The sequence below is a fragment of the Empidonax traillii genome, unplaced genomic scaffold (assembly GCF_003031625.1).
Source record: "Empidonax traillii isolate 1590-97213 ecotype Southwest subspecies unplaced genomic scaffold, ASM303162v1 scaffold298:size702513, whole genome shotgun sequence".
Classification (NCBI taxonomy): Eukaryota; Metazoa; Chordata; class Aves; order Passeriformes; family Tyrannidae; genus Empidonax; species Empidonax traillii.
The window spans coordinates 504,175-530,562 of record NW_020955491.1 but is presented as its reverse complement, the minus strand read 5'-3'; the positions used below and the strand labels follow the sequence as shown (position 1 = coordinate 530,562).

The window sequence follows — 26,388 nt, the reverse complement described above, 5'->3', positions numbered from 1 at the left end:
AAACCAGACCATCTTGCCATGCTTTCCTTTTTATCATCCGTTCTTTGTGCTTTTCTTTTACACCCCCCTCCTCCACTTTTCTCTCTTATTAAAATTATAATTTCTGCCTGTCAAAGTTGCTCTGCACCTCTAGTCCATTTTCCCTTGTATTTTATAGCCTGCATGGCATGGACACTAAAGATAACCTGGCCGCACCTGCACAGAGTTCCTGGGAATAAATAAGTCCTATTTCTTTTTCTTTACAGATCCCTCCTTACACAACTGAGTACCGACCACCAGAGACAGCAGTGCCAGGCCTGATTAATTCCGAGGAAATACCCCAAACTTCATCTTGTTTCCTCAGCATTTGTTCTGGTGGGTAGAGAGCATTAACAAAAAGGCACCATAACCTCACGAGTGTCGTTTGCCGCCTGTGTTACTCTACTAAGCAGGCAAAGAGGATATTTATAATAAACAGGGATACGAATGACTTTCCCAGAAAACCAGACCATTTCCACAGAGCCTGCCCCTGGGAGCAGAGGCTTGCTGCTGTGGTGTCTGAGGCCAGGCAGGAGCAGCCCAAGCCTGAGGCTCCCTGCAGGAACAGTAACCTCACATGCAGTTTGCGATCAGCGAGCCTGGTCCCAACAGAGAGGGACCTGCCCTGGACACCCAGCACACGCAGAGAGCAGAGCTGTGCCAAGGCTCTCTGTGGAAGGGAGAGCACGCTAGAAAAGGGGGGTTCAGGGCAGCAACCCACCAGCGCATTTCCCTCCCTTCTCCCACTCTCATCCTGTGCTCACCGTACCTACGCAATTGCTTTCGGGGAAACTTCTGCCAGTGTTTGTTTACCTCGCAGCGAAATTTAATAACTTGATAAAAGTTGATAAAAGAAAGCCATTATCAGGAGACCACAGGCACACAGAAGAAGCTGCACATCCACATATCAATGTGACAAAGCTTTTTTTTTCCCCCCCTTGGCCTACATACATTTACAAAGATTACTGTTAATAATAACTTGTCTAAAAAAAACACAAAATAACAGCTGTTCTTTTATGATAACATTTTAATGACACCCTGCAGCAAAAGCAAACTGAGCCAAGCCCTGCAGACAACTGATCTCCAACAGTATGAAGCCAACAGAAGAAGAAAAAGAAAGCTTAATATGTATTCAGTGAGATAGGAGACTTTTTCTGTCTTTAGATTTTCGTTTTTTTTATTCGGTGACTCAGAGTTACAGATTGATTGGAGAACTGGTCATGTTATTAAAACCTGGAAAAGGCTTGGGTTCAATTCTGGCATCTTGAGATCTCTGAGCTAGCTGTTGAAGTCTGTTGAATTGATCTGCACAGGCTAGATCAGTGGGCTGAGGCTGGTTATATGAGGCTCAATTGGTCAAGTGCTGGGTCCTGCACTTGGGCCACAGCAACCCCATGATCATATATCATAGCCCAGAGCTACAGGCTGGGGAAGAGTGGCCGGAAAAGTGGCCCAGCAGAAAAGGACCTGGTGGTGGCTGACAGTGGCCGAACAGGAGCCATCAGTGTGCCCAGGTGGCCGAGAAGGCCAATGGCATCCTGGCCTGGATCAGCAACAGCATGGCCAGCAGGACCAGGGCAGTGTTCCCTTGTACTCGGCACTGCTGAGGACACACCTTGGGCACTGTGTCCAGTTCTGGGCCCCTCAATTCAGGAAGGACATTGAGGTGCTGAAGCATTTCAGCGGAGAGAAGGGCAGTGAAGCTGGGGAAGGGTCTAGACAGTAAGTCATATGAGGAATGGTTGAGGGAGTTGGAATTATTTAGCCTGGAGAAAAGGAGGCTCAGGGGGGACCGTATCACTTTCTACAACTACCTGGAGGAGGAGTTAACAGAGAACCAAGGGCAAGTGTTGACATACCATCAGTGATGCTCCTGTAAGCACAGTCCCACTTCACAGGTTCTGGTCCAGATTTACATCACTACAGCCAGGTAAAATGCACAGATGTGACGATCATCCAGAGAAATCAGTGCTGCAGCTCCTTCCTAAATTGTACAGCTGAAGTTTGCATTTAAAATCTTCTGGAGCAGAATTAGTGGTTTGGCTCTTGACTTGCAGTGCAGCGTTTTACACAGCAGTAAGTCCTGGGCATAGTCCAGCATGTTTGGTGATGGGTCTCCTTTGTGGCAAGACGGGTTAACTCGGCATATTATTTGCACACACGGTACACAACAGGACACAGTGGACACAGAGCACTAACATCTGCCATACAATACGCATCTATCACAAGGAAATGATCTGGAATATCTAAACTTTTGCAAATACAGAGGACTGGTTGCTAGCATATAAATATGAGACCTTCTTTGATCACATGGGGCAGACCAAAAAAGTTAAGCCCAGAGACTGTTGTGCAGTGCAGGTGCTTTCCTGAGGGAAGAGTTACTGAAACTGCCCAGGAAAGTCACCTTCATGATTACAAGACCAGGAACTAAAAACACATACCTCTTCTTTCCGGGCTGTGTAAGTTGGAGGGCAATTTTTTTTTTGGTGTCCATCTCCATGAGGGATGGTGTTTTGTAAAATCTCATTTATAAGAAAACCGTTTGAAAATGGCAAAGGCAGTCTGGGAGTTTTGCCCATTGCTGAACCCAACAAGTGCTTCTTTGCAGTCCTCAGTGTTATGATTTTTACAAAATATTAGAAATTGCACAGAAGATACTCAATGAACAACACAGATAAAGTAAACCCACAGTTTTACTGGCAATTTACTGTTCCTCGTCTTTCATGAGTTGAACGAGTTGCACCTACTTTATGGTGCCCGCTTGCTCCATTAACAAAAATACAGGTATTCACAAATACCTGTATATTCCAAAACACAAACGATTATGAAATAGCACATGCCCTAACAAACGTCCATCCTTTTACAACTCTCCTGTGAAAAAGAAGTTTCCCTCCTCAGGCAAGAATGCCTGAAAAAAGTGCAGGTCACAGTCTCAGAAGCTGGTGGTGTACTCGTTCCTTGTGCTGGCGCTGGTCTCTGTGTAGCCACTAGCATCTTTTGTTACCGTGTAAGCCCTTTCTGCAGCTCGGCGTGGCAACAGCAGCTTGTAGGCTGCCGCCCTGTACTTCTTTGACATGAGGTTGTAGAGGACAGGGTTGATGGATGCACTCAGGTAGAAGAGCTGCAGAGCAAATATGTTAAAGTACTGGGAGAACAGCATCGTCCTCATGTCTCGGGTGTTTATAAATATGATCCTGCCAATGTGGAAAGGCAACCAGCAAATTACAAAGGCCAGAAACACCACAGCTATAAGACAAAATAACACATGCGGCAGTTAAGGAGTGAGTTAACTTTTCAAGCGTACAGTTAACTACATTTTACGCGGCTGATTTTGCACGTTCTTCTGACTGATACAAACAATACATAGAAGTAATGGCAGTAAATTGTTGGAAAACCATGAAAATGGGAATAGCATCAAGTGTGACTGTTAGTCTCTGGATTAAAAGGTAACCGGTAAAATCTTAAGCTAAACAGCGAGATGAGTTTGCTGAGCAAAATGTAAACAACCAACAGTGGCATAACCTCCGTTTAACATCAGGCACAACAGAGGTCCCCCTCGGCAATGTCTGTAATGCCACGTATGCGATGTCAAAACAAAACTCAGAATAAGAAGAGGTGTTTTTGAGGAAGCTCCACAGCAGCTCCATTCTCTGAAGAGTTGTTCTTTAACATGTTTACATCACCAAAAAAGACCAAGGCTGCACGTCAGTCACCCAAGCTCCCACAGAATCTGCACTACTGTGGTGGGATGGGATCTAACTTAAAGACTTTTACAGTGTAGTTGGGCTATTAATTGTTATCCACTGAAGCTCCGACACATATCCCCAGACAATTACTGCTGGAGACAGATATTTTACTAGATGGATCTCTAGCCTGAGTCACTGCAGCTGTTCTCCTGGGCTTGTGTTGCATTTTAGCACAATGCAAATAAATACAAACACTCTTGCAGTAGCAACACAGCAGGAGCAGATGAGAAACAATTAAATAAGTGCATTACTGTATCCGTACTTTTAATTACTTTTGTTTATAAATGAATATAAGTAAAACAATAATTTATGGAGCATTCTCTGTGTTTCTCAGAGCTTAAAAAAAAAAGGGCTATAGCCAAAGAAAGTTTACATCTGAAATACACCACACACACAGTGCTCCTGGCTCTTCGAGATAAGGGAGCATTGGTCTGGCTCAGTGGGTTCTGAGGAGATCACGGATATGGGTGTTTCTGTTGGAAAATCTTGTGCCTGTTTCAATGTAAATACCTTCCTCCCTTAAGTCAGCAAAATTCTCTCAGGCTTATTAGTTCCTTTCCTTCGTGATACATTACTTCAATCCAGTTGATTACCTGATCCTTGATTTACTAACTGATCCTTGGTAAAAGAAGTCTCCTGTGTGGCATTTAAAAACAACACTAAAGGTAAAAAGAAAAAAATAGCAAGGGCATTGTTTTTATGCTGCTTAGTCAATAGTTGGATTTCTTTTTTTGTTCCTTTCCCTTACCTTTTTTTTCCCCCCCCTTCAGATTGGTCACTACTCACAAACTTTAAAGCCCCAGAGCAGACTGTGATCTCTAGCCTTCCAGAACCTGATGCTGGGTTAATGCATGGCTAAAAAAATAAACTAAAATTAAACAGCATCCTACATCTGTAGGCAGTGTTTTGGTATTATATGAGTTGTCTTCAAACAGCTCGTAGGGGTTAAGTTGCTTTTTCTCAGCCTCCTTGGGCAACTAGGGGATGTACTCCTACAGGAGCTACAAATGACCACTAAGGAACTCAAACATTTTTCAGAAGCAGAAATTTTTGTTCAGAGGTGTTGCTGCCCACTGGAAGGGACTGCCGATGTTACCACAGTTTTACTGAAGTTGCAGATTACCTTGTACTCAGTTCTGGTTGGTAAAATTTAGAAAAAGGGTATTTCTTCAGAAGGCAGTCGTGCTGCTGGATGTGCAATCCTACACGAGTGAAGCCTCAGTTGTGAGGGAGCGAAATCCCTGCCGTGGCAGTTCCCGGAGAGCACTGATGGGCTCGGCACCACGGCTGGGATGTCCCCCTATGCTATTCCCTATCCTGTTCGGAAGCTGCAGGTGCTTCAGCCCTCGTTCTAACCCCAGCCACGGCCCCCTAGCCCCGGTCCTAGCCCCAGCCATAGCCCAGGGAAATGGCAGAGGGACTCACCCAAGATCTTGACTGTCTGGCGGTGCCCCTTCTGCCGCAGGACCGAGCCCGGGCCCCGCAGGCGGGTGTTGCTCCGCCACAGCTCCCGGCCGATGAAGCCGTAGAGGACGCCGAGGCAGAGGACGGGCAGGATGAAGTAGGAGGTGGTGACCCAGAACATGGTGGCCAGCAGGCCGGACTGCAAGGCCTGCGGGGTGGGCTTGCACTCGCGGCTGAAGGCCGTGTGGTTGTCGGGCTGCTCCACGCCGACGAGGAAGAAGAAGGGGCTGGCGGAGAGGAAGGCGAAGGCCCAGAGGACGCCGACGATGGCCTTCACCCGGCGCTTGGTGACGACCACCTTGGCCTTGAGGGGGAAGCAGATGGCGAGGTAGCGCTCCACGGTGAGGGCGGTGATGTGGAGGAGGGTGCAGTAGGTGCAGCCCTCACTGAGGTAGTGGGAGAGGCGGCACAGCAGCTGCCCGAAGATCCAGGGCCGGGAGCGCCAGAGGCGGTAGAGGTCGAAGGGCAGCCCCAGGAGGATGAGCAGGTCCGAGACGGCCATGCTGCCCAGGTAGAGGTTGGTGGTGGTCTTCATGTCGCGGTAGCTGCGGATGACCAGCACCGTGAGGACGTTGCCCGCCACTCCGAGCACGAAGAGCCCCAGGCAGATGGTTGTGATGGGAACGAGCACCCACAGGGGCACCGCCGGGCACAGCCGCTCGTCGCAGGGCGGCCACGGCCACGGCCACTGCTCGCCCTCGCTGCTGTTCCCGCCGCCGCCGCGCATCCCGCCGGGGGACGCGCCGTGCCCAGCGCAGCGCCGCTCCTTCCCCGGCCCCGGCCCCGGCCGCGTCCCCGTCCCCGCCCCCGCCGGGGCTCCCGCCGCCCGCAGGTACCGCGCCCCCGCCCCGCCCCGCGGCCCCGGCAGCGAGGGAGGCAGGGAGGGAGGGAAGGAGGGATGGGAGAGGGGCGGCGGGGGAGCGCGCACAGGACTGACCACCAGCAGCGAAAAAGAAGGTACTTTTATTGTCCACAGACTCTTAAAGGTACTTTGCTACATCGTTTTATGTATTTTCTATCAGACTATACAGATTTCGTCTTCATGGAGCCCGACGTTGTACAACCGCAAAGTGATATGTTTGGTAGTGTATCTATAGCGTTTTAAAAACTTTAGAGTTTCTCTTTTACTTATTTATTTATTTTTGGAATGTACAGTATATGAGGTAAAATTAAGATTACATTAAAAACTGTCTTCAATGCAATAATATGCACTGAGGCTCAAATGGCAAATACACTATTAAATGACTATCAAAAATAGGAGCTCATTTGAATTTTACTATGAAAAACGTAGGTCACTGCAGGTTACCCGCAGTAACAAATCTTACCGTTTTAGACATTCAACCGTAAGAAATCTCTGGGCTGTGACACGCAACCTCATTTGCACTGCCAAACATGGCACTTTTAAGAAGGTTCTAGAAAACATCAGTTATCGCGGTATCCTGTGGGAAGGTATCAGCCTATACGTACAAACGACAAAATCGAAATAAAATGTAAACATACAGTACATTTTAAAGACAGATCATTCTCGCCACGTGGAGGCCAAGTTCTTTGCCATTTCTTTTTTTTTTTTTCTTTAAAAAATGGAACTCAACAACATTATTCTACAGCACAGATTGTTGGACGTATAAACAATTACAATACATGCCCGTTCTAATATAAGAGAAATTCTTCAGAGATCTTCAAAGCACAAGACAGAGGTTCCTTTTTTATTATTATTAAGACTGACAGAAGTGTTTAATACCATTAAAAATGCTAAACTGAACACAACTAGAAGCCATTAATGATCCACTATCTTGTAACTCAAATAAATTAAAAATAGCTAATTACAAAGTGTATAACAAATAACATAAGTGTGATGAGACAAGGATTTTTTTTTAAAGGTAAGTTTCACTACAAGCTTTGTGTCACTGGCAATCATTGACATCTAGCAAGATGTTCAATGGGATACTTGTTAAAGTTCAGTCTGGTCATTCAAGAACTCACAAATGCAAGCTCACAAAACATTGATGAGTTATGCAATTGCAAAGTGCTCTAATGCAACATTAACTACATGCAATCAACAATTTGGTACAGTATCCAAACAGACATTACATTAAACATTAGGATCTCAAGAAAAAAGCAGCTTTAAGTTTTCTGGTGCAAATTACTACACTTCGTCTTCTGATTTGGTGCCCCAAAGAAAAGAAAGAAAGAAAGAAGGAAAGAAAGAAAGAAAGAAAGAAAGAAAGAAAGTAAAAAAAAAGAAAAAAGAAAGAAAACAAATAAACAAAGGCAGTGCTTGTTTCTGGTGGATATGGCAAGTGAATGTTGGGGAAACAGCAAAAATTCAATGAGTTTTATCTCAAAATTCTATTAACTAGCCAAAATCAGAGGGTACAGACATTGGTTTAAACTGCATCCAATCAAAGGTCAGCTTCAGAAATGTGTTTTGCAATTTAAATAATAAGTCCAAGAAGTTCTCTCACACCCTCCCTTCTATATTCAGAACAAGTAAATGAGGCATTTTTGTAAGTAAACATCAAATCCTGGGGGTAAGATAAACCACTTGTGCCATCTCCTTGTAGTCTTTCGAAAATGTCTACTTGCAGTGAAGAACTCCACATTTATCAGGTAAGAAGCTTCCTTCATGCATGCTCTTCCATCCAATTTATTATTTGCTGCCTGAGAAAAGCTCCTTCTGTTTTTCAGCATAAATCCTGCTTCCCAAATAATTAAGACAAATGAGGAGGTAGAAATACAGCGCTAAATTGCTTTCACAGCATCAGATTAATATTGTATACAGCACAAGTTTGTTAGTGTAAGTTTTAAATGCGATCTACACATTCTTCCCTGTTTCGGTAGCAACCCTTAGAAGTGTGGGCCAGGAAATCATCTTTACACTCATGTTTAATGGTCAAACCCTTTTCATTAAACACTGCGTGCCTGCCCCATATCGAGTTTGTACTGCAAGAAGGCATATAAAGAAAAGATTATATTTCTGTGGCTTGCATTTTAATAACATGTGTCAGCCTATACCTATGACTAAGCGTTTTAAAGTGGCTGAAAAGGTTTGCATCAGTCTCAATGCCGGTGCTAAATGCCTGTTTTTGTAAAAGCAAGAGAACAGAATTACTTTTAGATTATGAGAAAGTAAAATGTAATGGGCAGCATTATAAAATAGATCTCTTTTCTTCACTTTATGACGAAGTACTGAATGATAACAGCAATCAGAATGGAAAAGATAGCAAAAAGTGCAAGGATGACAGCAGCACACACTTGGTCGCTCTGTGACCATTGTGTCCTTGTGGTTTGCACAGTGTCCTTGTTGGTGCTTGCCGGCGGTTCAGTCCTCTGAGAGATGAATAGCACTGGTGCGCTATAGGGGCCTACCAGGTCCTGGTGACCTGCGGTCTCTTGGCACTGTCGGATGGCACATGCGCGGAAACGGTATTCACAGTTCAGCTGGAGGCCTGTGTATCGGAATGACCAGTCCGGACCCTTATAGATCTGGCAATGAAGGAAGACCAAAAAAGATACATCGAGTATTAAGTCCTGTATATGTATGTATCTCAGTATGGTTGATGACAACTCACCAGTGATTTCACCCGTGCAAAGAAAAACGGACAAGAAGCTCAAACTTGCAATTTAAATGCCAGATAAACTCTCCAGTCCTTTTGGTGAAACACAAGAACTACATTTGTTTTTACGGAATGATGAATACACACTGAACTGTCAGAATACCCAGCATTAAGGTGTTTTAGTGACCCCTTATGTGTATTATACAATATCATTATTATGGGATTTTAGGCAGTTAACTCTGTATAAAGCTAATTCAATAAGTCTAATACAATCCAACACACTTTGTTGTAGTAAAGATATCATGTATTTAAAATATTATAATTTATTCCAATAAACACTTGCAGCAGGAAAGCTGCAAGGAATCCTCTCAGTGATTCCTAATTTCATCATATTCCCAAGATAGATATGACTTATGAGTGTGTTATCCAAAGGTGTCTCAATTGGCTGGTTAACATGAGTTCACAACTCTTCAGCACGAGTGCCTAATTCAGTGAAATCTAAATGCTGGTTTCTCAAATTAAATAAATTTGCAGCTACATAAAGGTCCCAATAAAAACTCATGTGGCTACAGTTATAGGTACATCAATAGGTACTGAACTATTAGGTAGGTAGCACAGTACAATTTGATTTCTCTCTTTAAACCCCTTCACCTTTCTACCTCCCAATATCTGTATTTCCTTTATTTAACTGGTAACAGGATACAGAAATATCACATCATGCAGGACCTTTCCCTACAGTTACCATACTGCTAGATAGTATTTCACAAATGCAAACTACTGACTATTCAATAAAAGAAGAAGGAAATCCCTTCCAATTCTGCTGTTTGAAGAGCTCTAGCTGTGCTTGTGGCTACTCAAGGACTTAGAAAGTCCTTAGTCCTACTTACAAAGTCCTCTGACAGCCAGGCAGCTAGGCTTTACTGGAATCTACAACCTAGAGACTTTTCTTTCTGAGGCAGGACAGGTCATCGGAAGTTCAGCTTCCTCAAAATTCTGCTAATTTGGATCATGTGTTTGGTAGTGAGCAAACAGGCCACTGACACACATCTTACTCCAGCTACTGCTACGCCAGCTGGCAAGGGTTCCTGTACTCAGCTGTTTGTCCTCAGTGCCTTGCCAAAAGTTGCCTTTCCCTCAAATGTATTTGCTGAGGTATTTATATGGTTGCTTCCTAATGCCTTTAAGAGCTTAGACTGATGTATATAGCTCATACAGCAGATTACTACCTTATTTTGTCTCTAGCATGGAAGAAGCAATGCCATGAGCAATCCGGACAATCCATCAAGGAGAAGGAGGAGAGGAGAGTGCAATTTTGGCAGGGAAACGGTAGGAACCAGCTCAACATTTGTAGTTACAACATGCTCTGCTGCCGTAATGGAGAACCCTTTGCTCCTTTTCTCCTCAGTCTCAATTATGTACCATTGATTTCATTTTGTCAGTTGTTCCCATTAATGGATGACTTCCTCACGACTTGAGATGTCAAGCTGTAAACATTAGTGTAACCCAGAGAGGCTGCAACTTACTGCAGAATTTATATTACCTAAATCTCCTTTCTATGTGATGATGGGTTTAAGAGATACTACTTTATATAATTTAGTAACAGAAAGTTAGCATGGTGACTAAAAATGTACTGGAACACAATCTTTAGTAAACTAATTTTACTGAACTAGTTATCACAAATAGTACTTGAAGAAAAATACACATCATACCTGTTTGAATTCTGAGTCTTTTCCCACCATGACCTGAAGACAGTAGATAACTGGATCACCCTTCATGGGCTGCAGAACCTCCCATGTGATTTCACAAGTGTGATCATTTATTCTCTCTATCCTTGGTGCTGAAGGAAGTAAGCACAAAGGTGACAGCTAGCTCTGCTTCCATCATCGTGTAATGTTAATATTTTAGGGACCTGTAAAATTCTATATTCTACCTGCTATTTTTAGGTCTCAGAGAAACATAAGATTCAGAGTCAAAGCTATTCTTCCTCCACTGTTTTCTGGAACAACAACTAACAATTCACGTAGGTCTCTATTGCTAGTTCAGTTATCATTCAAGAGAAAGCAAGGGAAATTTGGTGACCATAAGTGTGTATCATACCCAAAAAAAAAAAAAAAAAAAAGAAGGCTGCAATGCTTAAAATTATTCTAAACGTGCAAGGAAGCATTTTCACCTCAGCTTAGTGTAACAGCCTGGTCACTCTCTGGTGGTAAGCAGGGATTCTAAGTATAAACCTTCTTATGTCAAAGAATGCATAAATCCCGAGTCTTTAATTTTTGGAGTGAATATTTTAGCCATTACATGAAAGGAACATTCACCCACTATCCATACCTGTGCTCGGAAAAGGGCTTAGCATTCTCAATACCCCAAATACAACATAATACCGAAACCAACTTGCTATCCCCCAACTCCCCCCCAAAATGAAAAAAAGAAGCACCTTTACCTTTCAAGGCAGCTGGAACAGATTTGGGAGTAGTGAAAACATATTCTTGAGAAAGGGGACCTTCACCAGCTTCATTACATGCCTGAATACAAAATTTGTATGATGTAGACTCACTGAGCCTTTGAACTTTATATGTATGACAAGGTCCTCTGTATAAGGATACAAACCTGAAAATGGAATGAGTAGCTTATTTTGAACACAGAAAAGGACTTCTGAAGTAGCTACTGTATTGTATTAAAATATGTTCCCATAACTTCCCAGAATCTAATGAAAAGCCCAGAAATGTTTATTTCAGAGTGAAATAGGGTTCTGACTACTATAAAACAGTAAGCTCATTTTCCAGGGCCAAGTTTTTATTTCTCATGTCTTTGAAATAAAAATCTTTTGCACAAAGAATACTACAGGTTCTCTCTTACTAGAAATGGTCCTAAGCATTTTAAGAAACCCTTCTGCACTTGAAACAATGGCAAAGGACAGCAGTTTTGTCGCTCCAATGAGCTGCATACACTCTTTTTTTTTCTTGGCCATCTACTCCTCCAACATCTTTAGCTTTTCAAAATTAGGTAACTAGATTTCACCTTTTTCCTCCTCTGTAACTCTCCCACCTAAAAACTCCAACACCTAAAAAACGTGCCATGAATCCAATTGCTCTTGTACATCATTGCTGGAGATGGGGCCACCCAGACCTGCACAGGACGCCAGAGTCACACTTGTAGCACACACCAAGTCCCTTTCTGAAAGTTTTGTACACTGGCCACTCTCCTGTTGTAATTCTTGCACAAACTGATCTTGGCACCTCTTGTTTGATTTGCCAGCTCTTGTTTGATTTTCAGTTTTGGTATCCCCAGGACACAGCACAAATTTATCTCTTCCTGCATGGGTAGTCATCTCCTTTGACTTTTTCTTTTCTTTTAAATTTAAAACAGATGGTGCCTGCACGTGACCTAGTCTTTAGTAATGGCAATGAATTTCTTTCCAGTTAAGAGTCTAATTTCTTCTTACAGCACAGCAATTTCACCTAGTAGATCTATTTTATCTCACTGTCAGGCTAAAGCTACTCAGAGATTCAGACATCATACATAGTGTAGCAGTACTGCTCATTTTACCATTTAAGCAAGGGTACTTGCTGTACCACCTCAGCTTACACTCTGATTTAACATGAGAAAAAGGATCCCTTAAATAATAATCTGTACTATTTTCCACTAAAATAATTGCTGCATATAAGGCAATAGAAAGAATTCACCCCTTCCAATATTAAGTATATAAAATTCACAACGCTGATTACACTCGATACTTTGACAAAGTATTTAACCAAAAGTGAGAGAGAAAAGTGTGCTGGTACGAAACTTTGCATTAAACTCTCTATGTTGAACTGTAAATAAAAAACAGTGAAGTTTTTAATCTTGTACTTCCCAGTACAGAACACCAGAGCCCTTCTTGCCTTGCCAGATGAGACGACCTCCTATGTCTGTTGTAAATTCAGCAAAGCATATGGAATTCTGCCCTTTGCTGCCATCTCCCAAGCATCAGACCACAGCGATACAGGGCAGATTAAAGCGATGCCAAAACCAACCTTCCGTTCTTATCCTCCATTTGAAGGTGGTACTGAATGGAGTCAGTTAATACTTTTGCAGTTCCCTCTCCCCATTTCAGCTTGAGAGTCTGAGAACTGTATGCAGCACATTCCAGGCGAGGTGGATCCGGTGGGAGAGGCTTTGTTTTCAGCTTTATGGTGTGGCTGAAAGGACCAGCTCCGAGACTGTTTAGGGCTTGAATTCGTACTCTAATATTTGGAAAAAGAGAAAATAAATTAATTAGAAATTAGGTTCTAAAAAAATAACTGGTCATTTCCGTCATTCACATTAAAGAGAGAATATGCTTTGACAGACTGTCCTGAATATGCAGAGCATTACTTTCCTTACCACATTTTAAGGAGCTGGACTGATTAAAAATAAAGATATTCAAATAAATTCGTGTTAGTGAAAAGATGCAAAAGCTTTATCAGCTACTTTAAGAGTGGTCCATCTTCCTCACGCTGCAGTCCTTGTACCAAAGGTTTTGATACCACACTGGAGAGATGAGGGAAGGTAAAAAATACCTCATCCCCAAAGAAGGGAAATCATATTTTTGAGTGCTACATCAGGTGAGTTCAAGGATGACTAACAGAAATTTTTATGGACTTTCTGGAACAGATCCTACTAATGTGAAAATAAAGTGATAATGTCCAGCCACCTGTCTTGCTGTTTTCACCAGTAACACATCTCTAGGCACCTGCAAACACAAGCCATTTTGGGTCTACCTGGAAAGTGAGAGGGGGAAACGAAAAGAAGTCAAAGGACACATAGCAGACGGGTTTGTAAAACTTGATATTCAGGGATACGTGTTTGTTTTTTTTTTTTTTTTTTTTTTTTTTTTTTTTTTTTTTTTTTTTTTTTTTTTTTTTTTTTTTTTTTTTTTTTTTTTTTTTTTTTTTAATACTCCATGGAAAACAATGCTGGCATTTGGTTTACAAGTAAAAATTAAAGACTTATACAAGAAATTTATTTATTTCTGAAAAGAAAAATCAGAAAATACGAGTCTCTAAATATTTCACAGGTACCCATAGAGAACAAAGTGCGTCTAATTTAATTTTGCAGACTAACATTTGCTTGTCCAAAATAGTGTCTAGGTAATTGGAAAAAAGTAATCAAAATAATTAAATTCTGAAACAATCAACCACACAGCTGCAAAATGTGGAAATGCAAATGTGTGTGCAGGCTCAAGAATAAATACTTCTGCTTCGCTACAGTAATATTTAACATTATGCTAATTTATTACAGCCCCAAACTAAGGTTAATATATGTCATTTTTTTATTTGCAGAGTTGACAGTGTATTCTAAAATAAAAACTTTTGTGGGTAAAAGTTCAGAAATACTACAAAAGAAGCTTTTCTTTTTTCAGTCTATTGACACAGAAAGCAACAGTTCTTCAGACTGCCAGCATTATTGTTCAATAATTGTAGGACATAGAGAAACATTGTGGTCTTACATAAAGCATTAAAAAATTAATTAAGGATTCAGAAAACTGCATAGTCAGATGATATCCTAACTACATTTGAAATCAGAGTGGGCTTAAATTCTGACTTTTGTGGGACTGATCAGACTGGACAGGTCTTTTCTGGATTGATTTTACCTTGTCAAACACACTAGAGGCCATCTGTGAAGCAACCTGTCCAAAAAACAGTTATCAATCTGAATACCTAATGTGAATTCAGTTAACTTCACCAATTAACCAGACAGAGACAACACTACTAATAAACAATAGTTTAATAAACTAAATAATCATATACAATAAACAAACTAAATAAATCATTCTTGAAAGAAAATAAAATTAGCACAGCTTACCTATTTATGATAATCATCATTACAAAGCTTCATTTTGGTCCATGGCTATGCAGTACTAATGACTGTCTCAGAGCAATAATGCAGGCAATAAAAAAGTACAAGGGAAACAAACAAGCAGTGCATCTGCTCTTGTGGAAGAAACAGTAGGCTGTCAAGTAGCTGTGCATGGCGTACCTGTAGGTAGTATCTGGCTGTAAGCCATCTATAACATAGGTCAGATCCTTCCCAACAGTAACTGGCTGCTTATCTCCAAAGTCTATGCTGTAGCCAAGGATTTCAGATCCATGGTCACAAGGTTCTTCCCAGCTTATAGCAAGGCATGTGGAAGGAGAATAGTGTGGACTTTCAACTTCATCTTCACTTAGTCCACGAAGACAGGTCACAACTGCAGGTACAGACGCTGGAGTCATACATGCCACTACTTCACTGAAAGGGCCTGCACCTGCAACATTCACTGCCTGTAAATCCAAAGCAGACCATGTTTTTATGGCAGGGTCAATTCCTGTTTCCAGATTTCACTAACAATAGTTTTACATCTTTACCTGAACTCTGCAATAGTATATAGTGGCAGGCAAAAGGCCTTTCACTTCACAGTTGAGCCCAGGCCCACAATAGGAGATCTGCATGCATCCTTCCACGCCACCCCACTCCAGTCGATACTCCGTGACATCAGCTCCATTACTTACTGGAACCTTTAAAATGGACATAAATAGTTAGAAGTTTAAATTCATTGACTAAAAAAGAAAAAAAACCAACCAAAACCCCCAAAAAATCAACCCAACTCACCACATCTATTTTTTTCAGAGGAAATGTTACACTCTCATTTCTTTGCTGATTTTTAAATCAGTACAATACAAATAAATCAGAATACAATACTGGCCTTGGATCAGCTATACTACAGACCCACTGTTTATTGTTTCAGACACTACTCTTTACAAAGTAATTGTGATTTCAGTTGCTTACATACAGATACCATTTAGCATATGGCATTTGGCTTTGGAGCCTCAACAGTCAATGGTAAGAGGTGGTCCTCCTGAGAGGGTATGAGAGTTTGCCCTGGCTGGGTCTCTGGCAGGGATCACAATATGCAAAAGCACACTGGTGACAGTGTCTTTATCTTACAGATTAAAGGACTCCTCCTTTGGAGCATATCCTGGCTCTTGTGTGTGGAGACTAGGTTGTGAGCACAGTGGGAAGCAGAAAACTCTGCACACTGTCTTTTCCTAAGATAGAGCTGTCAAGCCAGTGGGAGAGACATGTAAGTAACAAGACAGAGCTGGACTGAAATGCCTGCTCAAGTAGCCTGTTTTTCCTCACTACCTGCCCTAGGAATCCAAATTTAGCTTCCCAATTTTGGGACTTGTGTGGTTTTAATACCCCTTAGAAATAACAATTTGAAGTATAGTTAAAATCACATGTTGCAGACCAAGATATGAGACTACAGAAAGGTATCAGCAGTCAATGTGGTAATAAAGAAAAAGTCAACCAAAAAGCAAACCAATTTCTTAAATTGTGAACAAAACAGAAGAAAAATGCTGACATGGTTGTGTAGTAAATATTCCAAGACAGCAATCACACCAGGGTGCAGATAATTGCTACAAAGCATGTTCTTTCCTTTACCCTTCTTTTGAAAGAGAGGTATTAGCTACTTTCAGCATTAGGCCATGTGAAGGTGACTGAAAACAAACAGCATTTTGAAGGATAACATTTGATGTTCTTGATTTGTGACTAAAAAGGACACCCTTCCCTTCTCTCCTTTACAAAGAGATGTGTTTGGTGAGAAGACTAATGCAGCTGTGGATGGCTCTGCCACTGTCAGGTAAGATGCAATACTTTCTCAGTGTTACTGCTGTTGCTGCTGTAGATGTGATGGAGTTCACCTTAAAAGAAGTAAGGGAATCCAACCCAACAAGTACAGGGATGACAAAAAATTGGGGGAGGCATTTGATAGGCTGAGGGGTATGGCCACCAGAGGAATTTCCACAAGCGGAATCTGATACAAATTTCATGAAGTTCAACGAATACAGTGGCAAACACAAAGTCCTGGAGCTGGGATAAAAAAATACAGACTGAGGAGCAACCTTACCAAAAAAGAAGGTCTGTATCTGATGAAAATGAACTACATACTGGCTATACCAGCAAATGAGAAACAAGAAGGCTAAAAGGAGTAATGATCCTCCCCTACTCAGCACTTGTGAGGCTGCATCTCCATTACCCTGTCCTGTCTTTAGTTCCCCAAAAGGAGATGGACATTGATGTTAAGGGACTAAGTTCAGTGAAGGGCCACAAAGGGGGAGTGCAACACACAACAATAAAAAATAAGGCTTATTTGATAGCAAGATGATAAGGCTGAGGGGAGATCCTACTGCTGCCTTAAATTACTTATCGGGAGGGTACAGAGATGAAGACAATTTTTTTCTTGAAGGTGGCACAGTGACAAGACAAGACTTGTGACTTGCATTAAAGGATATTTTGACTAGAAATAAAAAAAGAAAATCCTACAGCACAAGAGTTTACCCAGGCTGCTCTACCAGGCTGCAACATCTTCATCCTTGGACATAAATAAAGCTTCACTGGGCAAGGCCCCGAGAAACTTGACCTAAATATGAAGTTACCTCCAATTTGAACAGAAGGTTGAACTAAATGACATCTGGAGGTCTACTTGAACTTTAATTACCACATGATTCTATAAAGTAGACATTTAACATCACTCAAATTAATCCTACCTGATTGTTGTAAGAGTTTTTTTTCAAAAGGTTTTGCCTTGCAGATATTTAAGGAGTGCTCCTCTGACATATGCAGTAGGAAGCATGAACACTACCTTCCAGGTAAAATAGTTTAATCTTTTCTTTTTTTTTTTGTGCAGTTCTGTAACTCAGATACTTCACTCCATCTCAAGATGCTGAAAAGCTGTGTTTAAACAATATTCCCAGATAGAATCTTGCTTTTTACAAGCTTAATTTTTATCTATTGCATTTTTTAATCAGACATCTAAATACTGTGGGTTTATAGGAAGTCTGTGAGGCTTTTGCTACATTATTACTGATGTAATTATGTAAAATTAAATCAGGTTATAAAACCAACAAATGCACAATCATCTACTGTATTATGTGGATACATTCTCTCTGAGGAAATATAACTACATTAAAGAAAAATTTTAAGAAGAGAATGCATCACTCAGAAATGCAGAGCAGCAGTTGTGGCAAAACTCTTAAAGAACACAATAAGATCTCAGGTACCTGCAGGCTACAAACTTACAGTTGCCATGTAAGGGTATGATGAATGACCAAAGTTTTACCTACCAAGTGTTGGATAATAAGGTAATCCCATGCTTACAAATAGGATTAAAATGCAGTATTAAGCTTTTAAAGCTGAGCTCAAACATGTAGAAGACAATCATGTTAGAACAGGTGTAACATGGCATTCTTACCTCCCACGACACCTGAGCACATGCAGCAGACCTGCATGCCACTTGAGGGGGCTTGCACTGATCTGGTGGTCCAGGCGCTGTAGTTATTTCACATTTTTCTGAGTAAGGTCCAAACTGTTAAGAAGACAGTGGATACAATTACATTGTAAAAACAAAATTACTACTTTTTAAATAACAGTTTACCATGGTAGGGACATATAACAACAGCCCGAAACTTTGTATTACGTGTTTATAAAATATATTTCTGTGGACTGCGGATTCAGGATTTATTTCAGTATTTGACTATTCTCCAGAAAAGCTGCAAGGTTCTTCTTCACTACAGCAAATGCAATGTGAATAAATTTGGCACTTCAAACTCTTGGGCAAAACACGGAAGTGCTACCAAAGCCTTATTTTGAAAATCAGGACAATGCTTTAAAGCTTTGAGCTGCAGACCTCTCCACAAACAGTGTCAACTCATCCTGATAGTTTTTTATGAAGAGAACATTATTGATCAGTGTAAGCAGCCCTGCCTCTCTGCCTTTAAATTGGGACTTTGGGTACATAATTAAATAAAGCTTGTTCTATAGCAACTATTGATTTAAACACACTTAGTATTCCAAAGAGGGAGAACAGTCTTGTATCTGACAGAACATGTACTCAGAAGCTAAACTAAATATAAAAATCGAGAGAGTCAGGAAACACTACTGTGTTCTAGAATACCAACAGCTGTAAAAATGAAGGTCAATCAATTTACAAAGTTGTATACAGAAAATAATTTGTTACCTGATTTCCCATGAGAACACTATAAAGTTATAACAGTGCTTTAATAAAGTACTTAGCATTTCCTAATAATTTTCCAGTACTGTTACTCAGATAAGAGACATAATTATCTATTTTCTCTTCTCTTCATCTAAAAATCCCCTTCATTATAAACTGATGTAGAACTGTCTGTCCCCACACAACAATAAGCTATGTGATTCAAATAACTCTACATTAGGAAATCTGATTTTAAAATTACTGTTAAATAACTTCTTTTGAAAGAAAAGATCCTTAATAGTGATTGCAGTCCCTGGAACTAATTTGATTTCAGACGGCCTCCTTACCCCAGCCTTGTTAGCTGCTCGCAGTCTGAAGCTGTACATCCTCCCTGGCAGAAGGCTGCCGACTGTGCATTCAACATCAGAGCCTTGGTAAACCTCTCTGTGTTCATCAGTGTCTGCCTGAAACATTTCCAGACCATAACAGGTAATAGGTGAACCACCGTCTACCTGGGGTGGTCCTAAAATTAAGGAGGAAAGAAAAACTTATTTAAATTTAACACATAACACATTTGGATCCCTTACAATCACTAACAGCTGAAATAGAATTACCCCAACGCAGCTGAATTTCTCTTGCTCTTGGTCTACCCTGTAGCCTTGGAGGCTGGCATGGACCAGGAACCACTGCTGGTGTCTGCACCAGTAAAGAATCAGATGCCTACAAAGGAAAGATTAACAAAGTCATCTAGGTCAAAACAAACACTATCAATTATGCCACAAGTAAAGGCAAATAATGAGCCAGAAACAGTATCTTCCCTTTTCTGAAGTACATCTTCAAATACATGAAGATGCTTAAATGATTTGATGTATTTTTCATAATAGCTAAATAAAATATGCTAAAGTAATAATAAAATATGCAGAATTAGCTTCTGCTTTTGTGTTTTGGTACACATGCAAGGGGTAGAATTGAAAACAGTGGTCAATTATCAGTACAAACATAGTATAGATGCTTGACTTGTTCAATGTAAACTCATTCTCTTTTCCATAAAATGCAGTTTAATGAGCTCTAAACCCTTACTCTAAGGGTTGCATACTTTCTGTACAAGAACCTTTCAGAAAGCAAAAGTGGGCAGAAAATTCAATCAGAAGAGATTTTGAAAAAATTAAGATTTCACTTTTTTCATTGCTTAGTAATACTTTATGTGCAACAAGCTTTCCCCTCTGATTTGAAGTTTAGGCAAAAATGCACAGCATAACATACAGCAGAAGGCACTGGCTATTCTGAATGCAGACAAAAATTAACAAAGACGATGAGGGGTTTTTAGTTTCAGTGTGATAAATGAATACAAAGTTGGTAAGTCTTTAAGTTTACAAAAGAAAAGCCTCTCAGAGCCCCTTTTCACAACGGCTTTCTGCCTATGTTCAAGAACGAGTGGATTGGAAGTTCTGCTGGTTTTCAGTTCCTTTGAAATTTATTGTTGCACTGAACAACTGATGCTACTTAAAAAGCAGAATGTTTCTCAGGAGGCATATGTCCATGACAAGTGATAGAGGAGTTAATTACATCTTTCTTTACTGTTCTTCCATTGGTTTCTGACACCTTCAGAAAGTATCAGGACTTTCTGAAAGTTATTTTCTCTTTGGTTCTTAATGTTTATTCAAGTAGCGGAGTTTTGCTGTGGGGAAATAAGCTGGTGGAGTAAAAGTCTCCAAGGACACATGCACTAGTGGTTTGGTGACAGCCTTCCTCTGCCCCCTGAGCTACGGTGAGAGGGGAAGCACTGCAGCTGAGCCAGCACTGAAGGAGACCAGATTTATTCTTAAGACAAGGTGGCTGTGGTCAAGGTTATCTTTGCAGGAGACTTCTAGGTGGAGGAAGAACACATACACTTCATATGGTAAGGGGGGAGGGCTGGATAGAAATGGCCAACACTAAGAATGCAAGGCTTTAAGATTTTCAGGAGACCAGCTGGACAGTGAAGCCCTTCTGGAAGTCTGTAGAGAGCCAGGGCTGGCTTCTTACACGTGGTGCTGAGAAGGGAGAGGAATACAGCACAACATTTTAGCACTGGCAGCTGAACTTCACCACAGGAGTGACAGTGCAAGTGTGTGTGTATGTAATATCCATAGTATGGCACACCAAATTGTTTGGGAATATTGAAAACTAGGGCAATGTAAATATTTTAATTGTGCTTGAGATAGCATGGGAAGAGACTACAGGGCACAACCCTGTAGAGCCTGAGTGGAGACTTCCTCCCTTGCTTGCTGGGCTGACTTGGCTACTTAGACTAGGTACTCCACTGACTACAGGGAAAGCATTACATTCACAGAATCATAGAATCTCCTGAGTTGGAAATGATACACAAGGATCACTGAAGGCCAGCTCCTGGCCCTGCACAGGAAAACCCCAAGAACCACACCACGTGAGAGAGCGTTGTCCAAATGCTTCCTGAACTCTGTCATGATTGGTGCTGTGACCACTTCCCTGGGCAGCCTGTTACAGTGCCCTGCTTAACTGCTGCACTGGGTTAGGCCTTAATAAATGACCTTCTATTAATGTATCACAGAGTAAAGGACACAGTATGTTTCTGTAAATAAGAAAAATCATGTTTAATGAAATACAGTATCAGAAAAGAATATTCACATTTCTTTCTTTAGGAAATGAGCAGAAACTTGAAATACTGTGCATCAATACTGGAACTTCTTTGACGTTCTAATTATGGCTATTTTGTAAGACACTTCTGCACAATATTTGCTTAAATCTATCTGCTGGACCAGATTTTCTTAAAGAGAGAGAAATTTTATTTAATAAAAATATTAGCTCCTCTTACAGTGCTTTGTCCTCCTTCTCCAACGCAATATACACGTAACCGATAGGAAGAGCCAGGATTTAGCCGGTCACACACATGTTCCCTAGCAGCTCCGCTGTATATTGTGTCCCATTTGTTTCCTGAAAGTTAGAAATAAGTGTGCAATGAACCAAGGTGTAATTTGCCACACTTCAGTACCAGCCACAGCAGGTATCCTAACTTCACTAAATGTTTGTGTGCCTGACGTTCATAGGAAAAGAAATAAGGACTTGCTTTGAGTTTCCTGGAAGATCCAATAATTTCATAAATATAGTTTCCTAGGTAAATCTGTTGAAGTAAAATAGCTTCCTTTGATATTCACCCTAACTAGAAAAGAATTTATTTTTAATTAAGTAGTTATTACTGGGCCAGCAAACACATTCAACATCATAACCAAACAAATGGGTAAGAGACAAAAGCAGTATTTTCTGTGGAAAAGAAACTTCTAATTACAACATCATTTTGCAGGCTGTAACTACAGTTTATAGTTGATAAAGTTTGTTCCTATATTTCTGAATGGCCCAGCAGCATCTGAAATACTGATTTCATTTGCTGTTCTTAAATCAGAAACTCTTTTGCACTCTCTCTCTTTTTTAAGAGATTAAACACGGAACCTGGGGACTTTTAATTAAGTTTCCAACAATTTAGAGGACTGGGAATGAAAGGTAATACACTAAATTTAGCTCACTAAATCTGCACAAAAGGTTTGGATGCATCATTCCAGAAGTGACTTAGTGTGGACACGTGATGGTTTACAGAAAAGATAGACTAATTATCAAAAGAACCACAGCTGAGAGCCCTGAGAGGGCTCCTATCACATCTGAGGACAGTGCTTTGTCTCAATCTGACACAGCACTGGAGAAGTATAAACTTTCATTTCTCAATATAACTCTGTTCCTGAACTTGAAAAGGTTACATACAAGGTCTAGATTTTTAAATATGTAACATGGCTTTATGTCCAGTTTAGAAATACTGTTCATTTCCTTTCTGTACAGAAGGACAGAACAGCAAATAGCAAAAATAGTTATCCCAGCTGCATCATTGTTCTCCTTTAATGGTGACACGTAAAGTACTAATTTTTCTTTCATCTGTCATACAGACAAAGCTACATGTCCCTGTCTTCTTGCCCTAAAATGTCTAAAATTTCTCATTTAATTTCCAAAACAGAATACACTTAAATAATAAGTCAAATAAGAAGCATCTCTTTTGACACAGATTTTAGTGGCACCTTCTTTCTAAAGTAGAGAAAAGGAACTTGTACACAACCATCAATGTGCCTCTACTTTCTGATGGCAATCCCTGGCAACCCCTTTTCCTGTCATAATACACATTTTGTTCTTCTCACAGGTGGATAGAGACAAGAAAAAACCCCCACAGCTGAATGCCAACATATGCTTCTAATACTTACCATTTAAGCCTTCAGACATTTCCACAACGTATGTATTTATTGCTGCTCCTCCACTGTCTTTCGGTGGATCTATAAAAACCAGCAATATTCCAACTAAGCAAGATAAATTAAATGGTTTTGTAGCTTTTGGGAAGCATTTACAAAAGGCAAAAATGAACAGCCAGCTGGAGATGGGTGCTTATTTAGACAGACAGCATCCTAGCTCAGGGCAGTGGCAAATCACTCAAGTCTCTGATGAGAGAAGTTGCCAGCTCACAACCCTACTGTTCACTCTGCAGATGAAGAGTGACAAGTGAGTTGCACTTGGGAGATGCCAAAGCAAACATTTCAGTCTCAAGTGCTGCGGAAAGCAGTCTGATTATGGATTTGGGGACTCAGACCCTAATGGTTCTGTAATCTGGACTGCAGATAGGAAAAGATTATCATACTGATTTGTACATAAGAATGTTTCAAAATTATTTAAGGACAGAATTTCAACATTCTAAATATTTTGGGAGAGAAGTCAGGAGATCTACACTGAAAACTTATTTCTTAAACTTCTAATCCATCACTAGAAATTGAGTGCACTATCCTCCCTGGTACAATATTCATGTACAAGATATGAACTTACAGACCTTCCTTCGACATATAATCCTAACACTGTTTTTCAAAGACGACTTAGAGAACAGCAAAATTAAAATAATGTGGAAAAACAACATTTTGAACAAATACAAAGACAGCATGATACTTCAACACAGAAGGGTATTCCTGACAAAACATCACATTATGTACATGCTGGATGAAATGATGTTGGCTCTTAGGCAAGGGTTACATTTCATATCACACCTGCTAAATAAAATGAGACTTATTATATGACGCATAGCACTTGTTTGGTTGGAAGGTATCCAATTACTCCCAATGAAAAATAAAGTTATCGCATTAACTATCACATAAAAAGAGTATTATTGTTCAACATAATGACTATTAAAGGTCTTATATATAAATATATATTTTAGGTAGCTTTTGATTTACAAATCAGGTATTTTTAATAACTTTATACATTATGTATCATCCATAAAAGATAAAAGTATCTGATTCTGATGTAGAAAAGCAGTCTGGAAAGATGCAATACTGGATCTCCTATGTACTACTTATACTCTGCAAGTAACTTTCTTATTATTGATGCTAAAGAATTAAACACACTATTAAACGGAAATAGGTAAGAAATGAAAATAAATAAACTTTTTAACTGTTTGAGTTTTTGCTAAAGTACTGCATCACACAGTACAGTTTAACCTTCTCCTATTTTACAGCGTTAAGGATGAAAACCCCTGAGCCTAAGGAAAAGTTTCTCAAGATCCTTAGCAAATAAAGCATTTCTCTACTAAAACCAAACACTTTGAAAAGATAGGTTGAACTTTCATCTTCTCTTTCGATAAACATCCAGAATGTCATCCACTTTTTGTGGTGGAGAAACAGAACTTCTTAACGCACCAATTAACACTTGTTTTTTTAATTATTACAGTCCCCTGCAATAACAGTCTCTATTACAATTAGTGTATTATTTTCTCCACATAATTACTTATAATGTCACGCTATTTTGAATCAATATTTTCCTTAATTCCATGAAAATGGATCATAATAGCTCAGTTGACTGAAGTGTTACTGAAGTAAAACCTGACCTTCTATGTACAAATATATATAAAATATTTTACACATATATGAAATATAGAAGACATACTGTAAACAGAGCTGGACAACATTCTTACCCCAGATTATTTTAAAACTCTGTGCATGAATTTTTCCTTTCACTGTGGGTTTTGAAGGTACTCCAGGTTTGTCTGGACAAGTAATGTATTCCACTGTTTCACTTGGACTGCTTTTCCCTTCTGAGTTATAGGCAATGACCTGTAAATATATATAAAATACTATAAACACATTGGTATCCTATTCACTGTTTACTGTAAGGACAATTTAATTTAGATGTGTATTTAGACAGATAGATACATAATAAATTATCACAAGAAGTTATTTAGTCCCATAGTTAGACAATCACTACACAGGAAAAAGAAATACATGCAAATTCCTGGTAAAAAAACCCAAACCTTAAAAAAAATCCCTCCCACATTAGTATAGTACTTTCTTTTACAAAAATACATTCAGAGATTAAAAAAAGGGTTTATATGGGTAAGTTGTACTAACAACAGCAAGGGGGATATAAACTCTTCAGTCCCAAGGAAAACGATGGCAAAGGTTGTCGTGAAAGTTATTACAGGTGTGTAAAGGAAAGGAAATTGGATTTATCTAGGGTAAATCACATTTGACCAACTGGAGTGCCTTCCACAATGAAACAATTTGCTCAGTAGATGGGGGAGAGCTGTGGACATCATCTACCCTAATTTTAGTTTGATATGATCTCCCAAAGCATCCATGTAGACAAGCTGGTAAAATACAGACAGAACAGATGGACCACAAGATGGGTGTAGAAAACCTGACAGAACGCCTGGCTCAGAGGGTGTTGGTTAATGGTTTGAAGGCAAATTAGCAGCTGCTCAAGAGGGGATTTCCTCAGCAGCTGATCCAATGTCAGATTCTATTCAATATTTAGAAGTGCTCTGGATGACAGAGTGAGTGATGCTCCCAGGTTTGCATATGGCAGCAAACTAGGAGAAGACAGAGATGGGAGGGAAGAGCCACCACGCAGACTTTGACAGGCTGAAAGACTACATCAACAACAACCTTATGAACTTTGGGCAAAGATAATCTTGCACCTGGGATGGAATAATCCCAGCACCAGTACACTCTGGGGTCTGACTGGCTAGCCAGCTTTTCTTTTTTCAGCTCTGCTGAGAAGGACCTTGGGTGGGAGCAAGCCAAATGAATCAGCAAAGCATCTTTGCAGTAGCAAACCCAAATTGTTTCATGGGCTGCATCAGCAAGAATTTAGCCAGAAGAGCAAGGGATGTGATTATGCCACTTTAATAAGCACTTCTCAAGCCATGCTTGGAATACTGGGTCCAGTTTTGGTCCTTCCAGTGCAAGAGACACTGGGAAACTGGAGTGTTTAGAAGAGAGCCAGCATGATGATTAGAGGACTGAAGAATCTGACACAGGGAAAAAAAATGGTTTTATTCTGCCTAAGAAAAAAGAAGTTTAATTGGGAAGGATCTAATCACAGCCTTCCAATACTGAAAGGATAGTTACAGAAGAGATGAAGATACTGCCTTCAAAAGATCTGTGATGACAGGACAAGAGTCAGTAGACACAAAATGAGTTAGGGAAAATTCTAGCTGGATTTAAGAAAAGAAAGTAATCACCATTAGAACAGACTGTCCAGGGAAATGGTTGAATCTCCATAGCCAGGAATGCTGACA

At 40.3% G+C, this 26,388-nt stretch overlaps 2 protein-coding genes across 10 annotated transcripts in view; both read right to left on the bottom strand.

Moving 5' to 3' along the window:
- Window positions 1-2,001: 2,001 nt before the first annotated feature.
- MLNR (motilin receptor) lies at window positions 2,002-5,955 on the bottom strand. Its single transcript, XM_027890797.1, has 2 exons — window positions 5,190-5,955; window positions 2,002-3,264 (listed from the first exon to the last, which is right to left on the bottom strand). Exons 1-2 carry the CDS (start codon window positions 5,953-5,955, stop codon window positions 2,951-2,953), a joined length of 1,080 nt encoding a protein of 359 aa, XP_027746598.1. The 3' UTR covers window positions 2,002-2,950.
- Window positions 5,956-6,175: 220 nt separating this feature from the next.
- The window catches only part of FNDC3A (fibronectin type III domain containing 3A), a 116,952-nt gene continuing 96,739 nt past the window's right edge, over window positions 6,176-26,388 (bottom strand). For all 9 annotated transcript variants that reach the window (XM_027890818.1, XM_027890820.1, XM_027890819.1 and 6 more), the window contains 12 exons: window positions 24,784-24,922; window positions 23,036-23,104; window positions 21,610-21,728; window positions 19,391-19,496; window positions 19,124-19,299; window positions 18,039-18,152; window positions 15,151-15,300; window positions 14,783-15,066; window positions 12,799-13,008; window positions 11,226-11,392; window positions 10,495-10,622; window positions 6,176-8,714 (listed from right to left, as the gene is read on the bottom strand). In XM_027890818.1, the coding sequence (XP_027746619.1) occupies window positions 8,400-8,714; window positions 10,495-10,622; window positions 11,226-11,392; window positions 12,799-13,008; window positions 14,783-15,066; window positions 15,151-15,300; window positions 18,039-18,152; window positions 19,124-19,299; window positions 19,391-19,496; window positions 21,610-21,728; window positions 23,036-23,104; window positions 24,784-24,922 (1,977 nt within the window). In that variant the 3' untranslated portion in view covers window positions 6,176-8,399. The remainder of the gene's footprint in view (window positions 8,715-10,494; window positions 10,623-11,225; window positions 11,393-12,798; window positions 13,009-14,782; window positions 15,067-15,150; window positions 15,301-18,038; window positions 18,153-19,123; window positions 19,300-19,390; window positions 19,497-21,609; window positions 21,729-23,035; window positions 23,105-24,783; window positions 24,923-26,388) is intronic.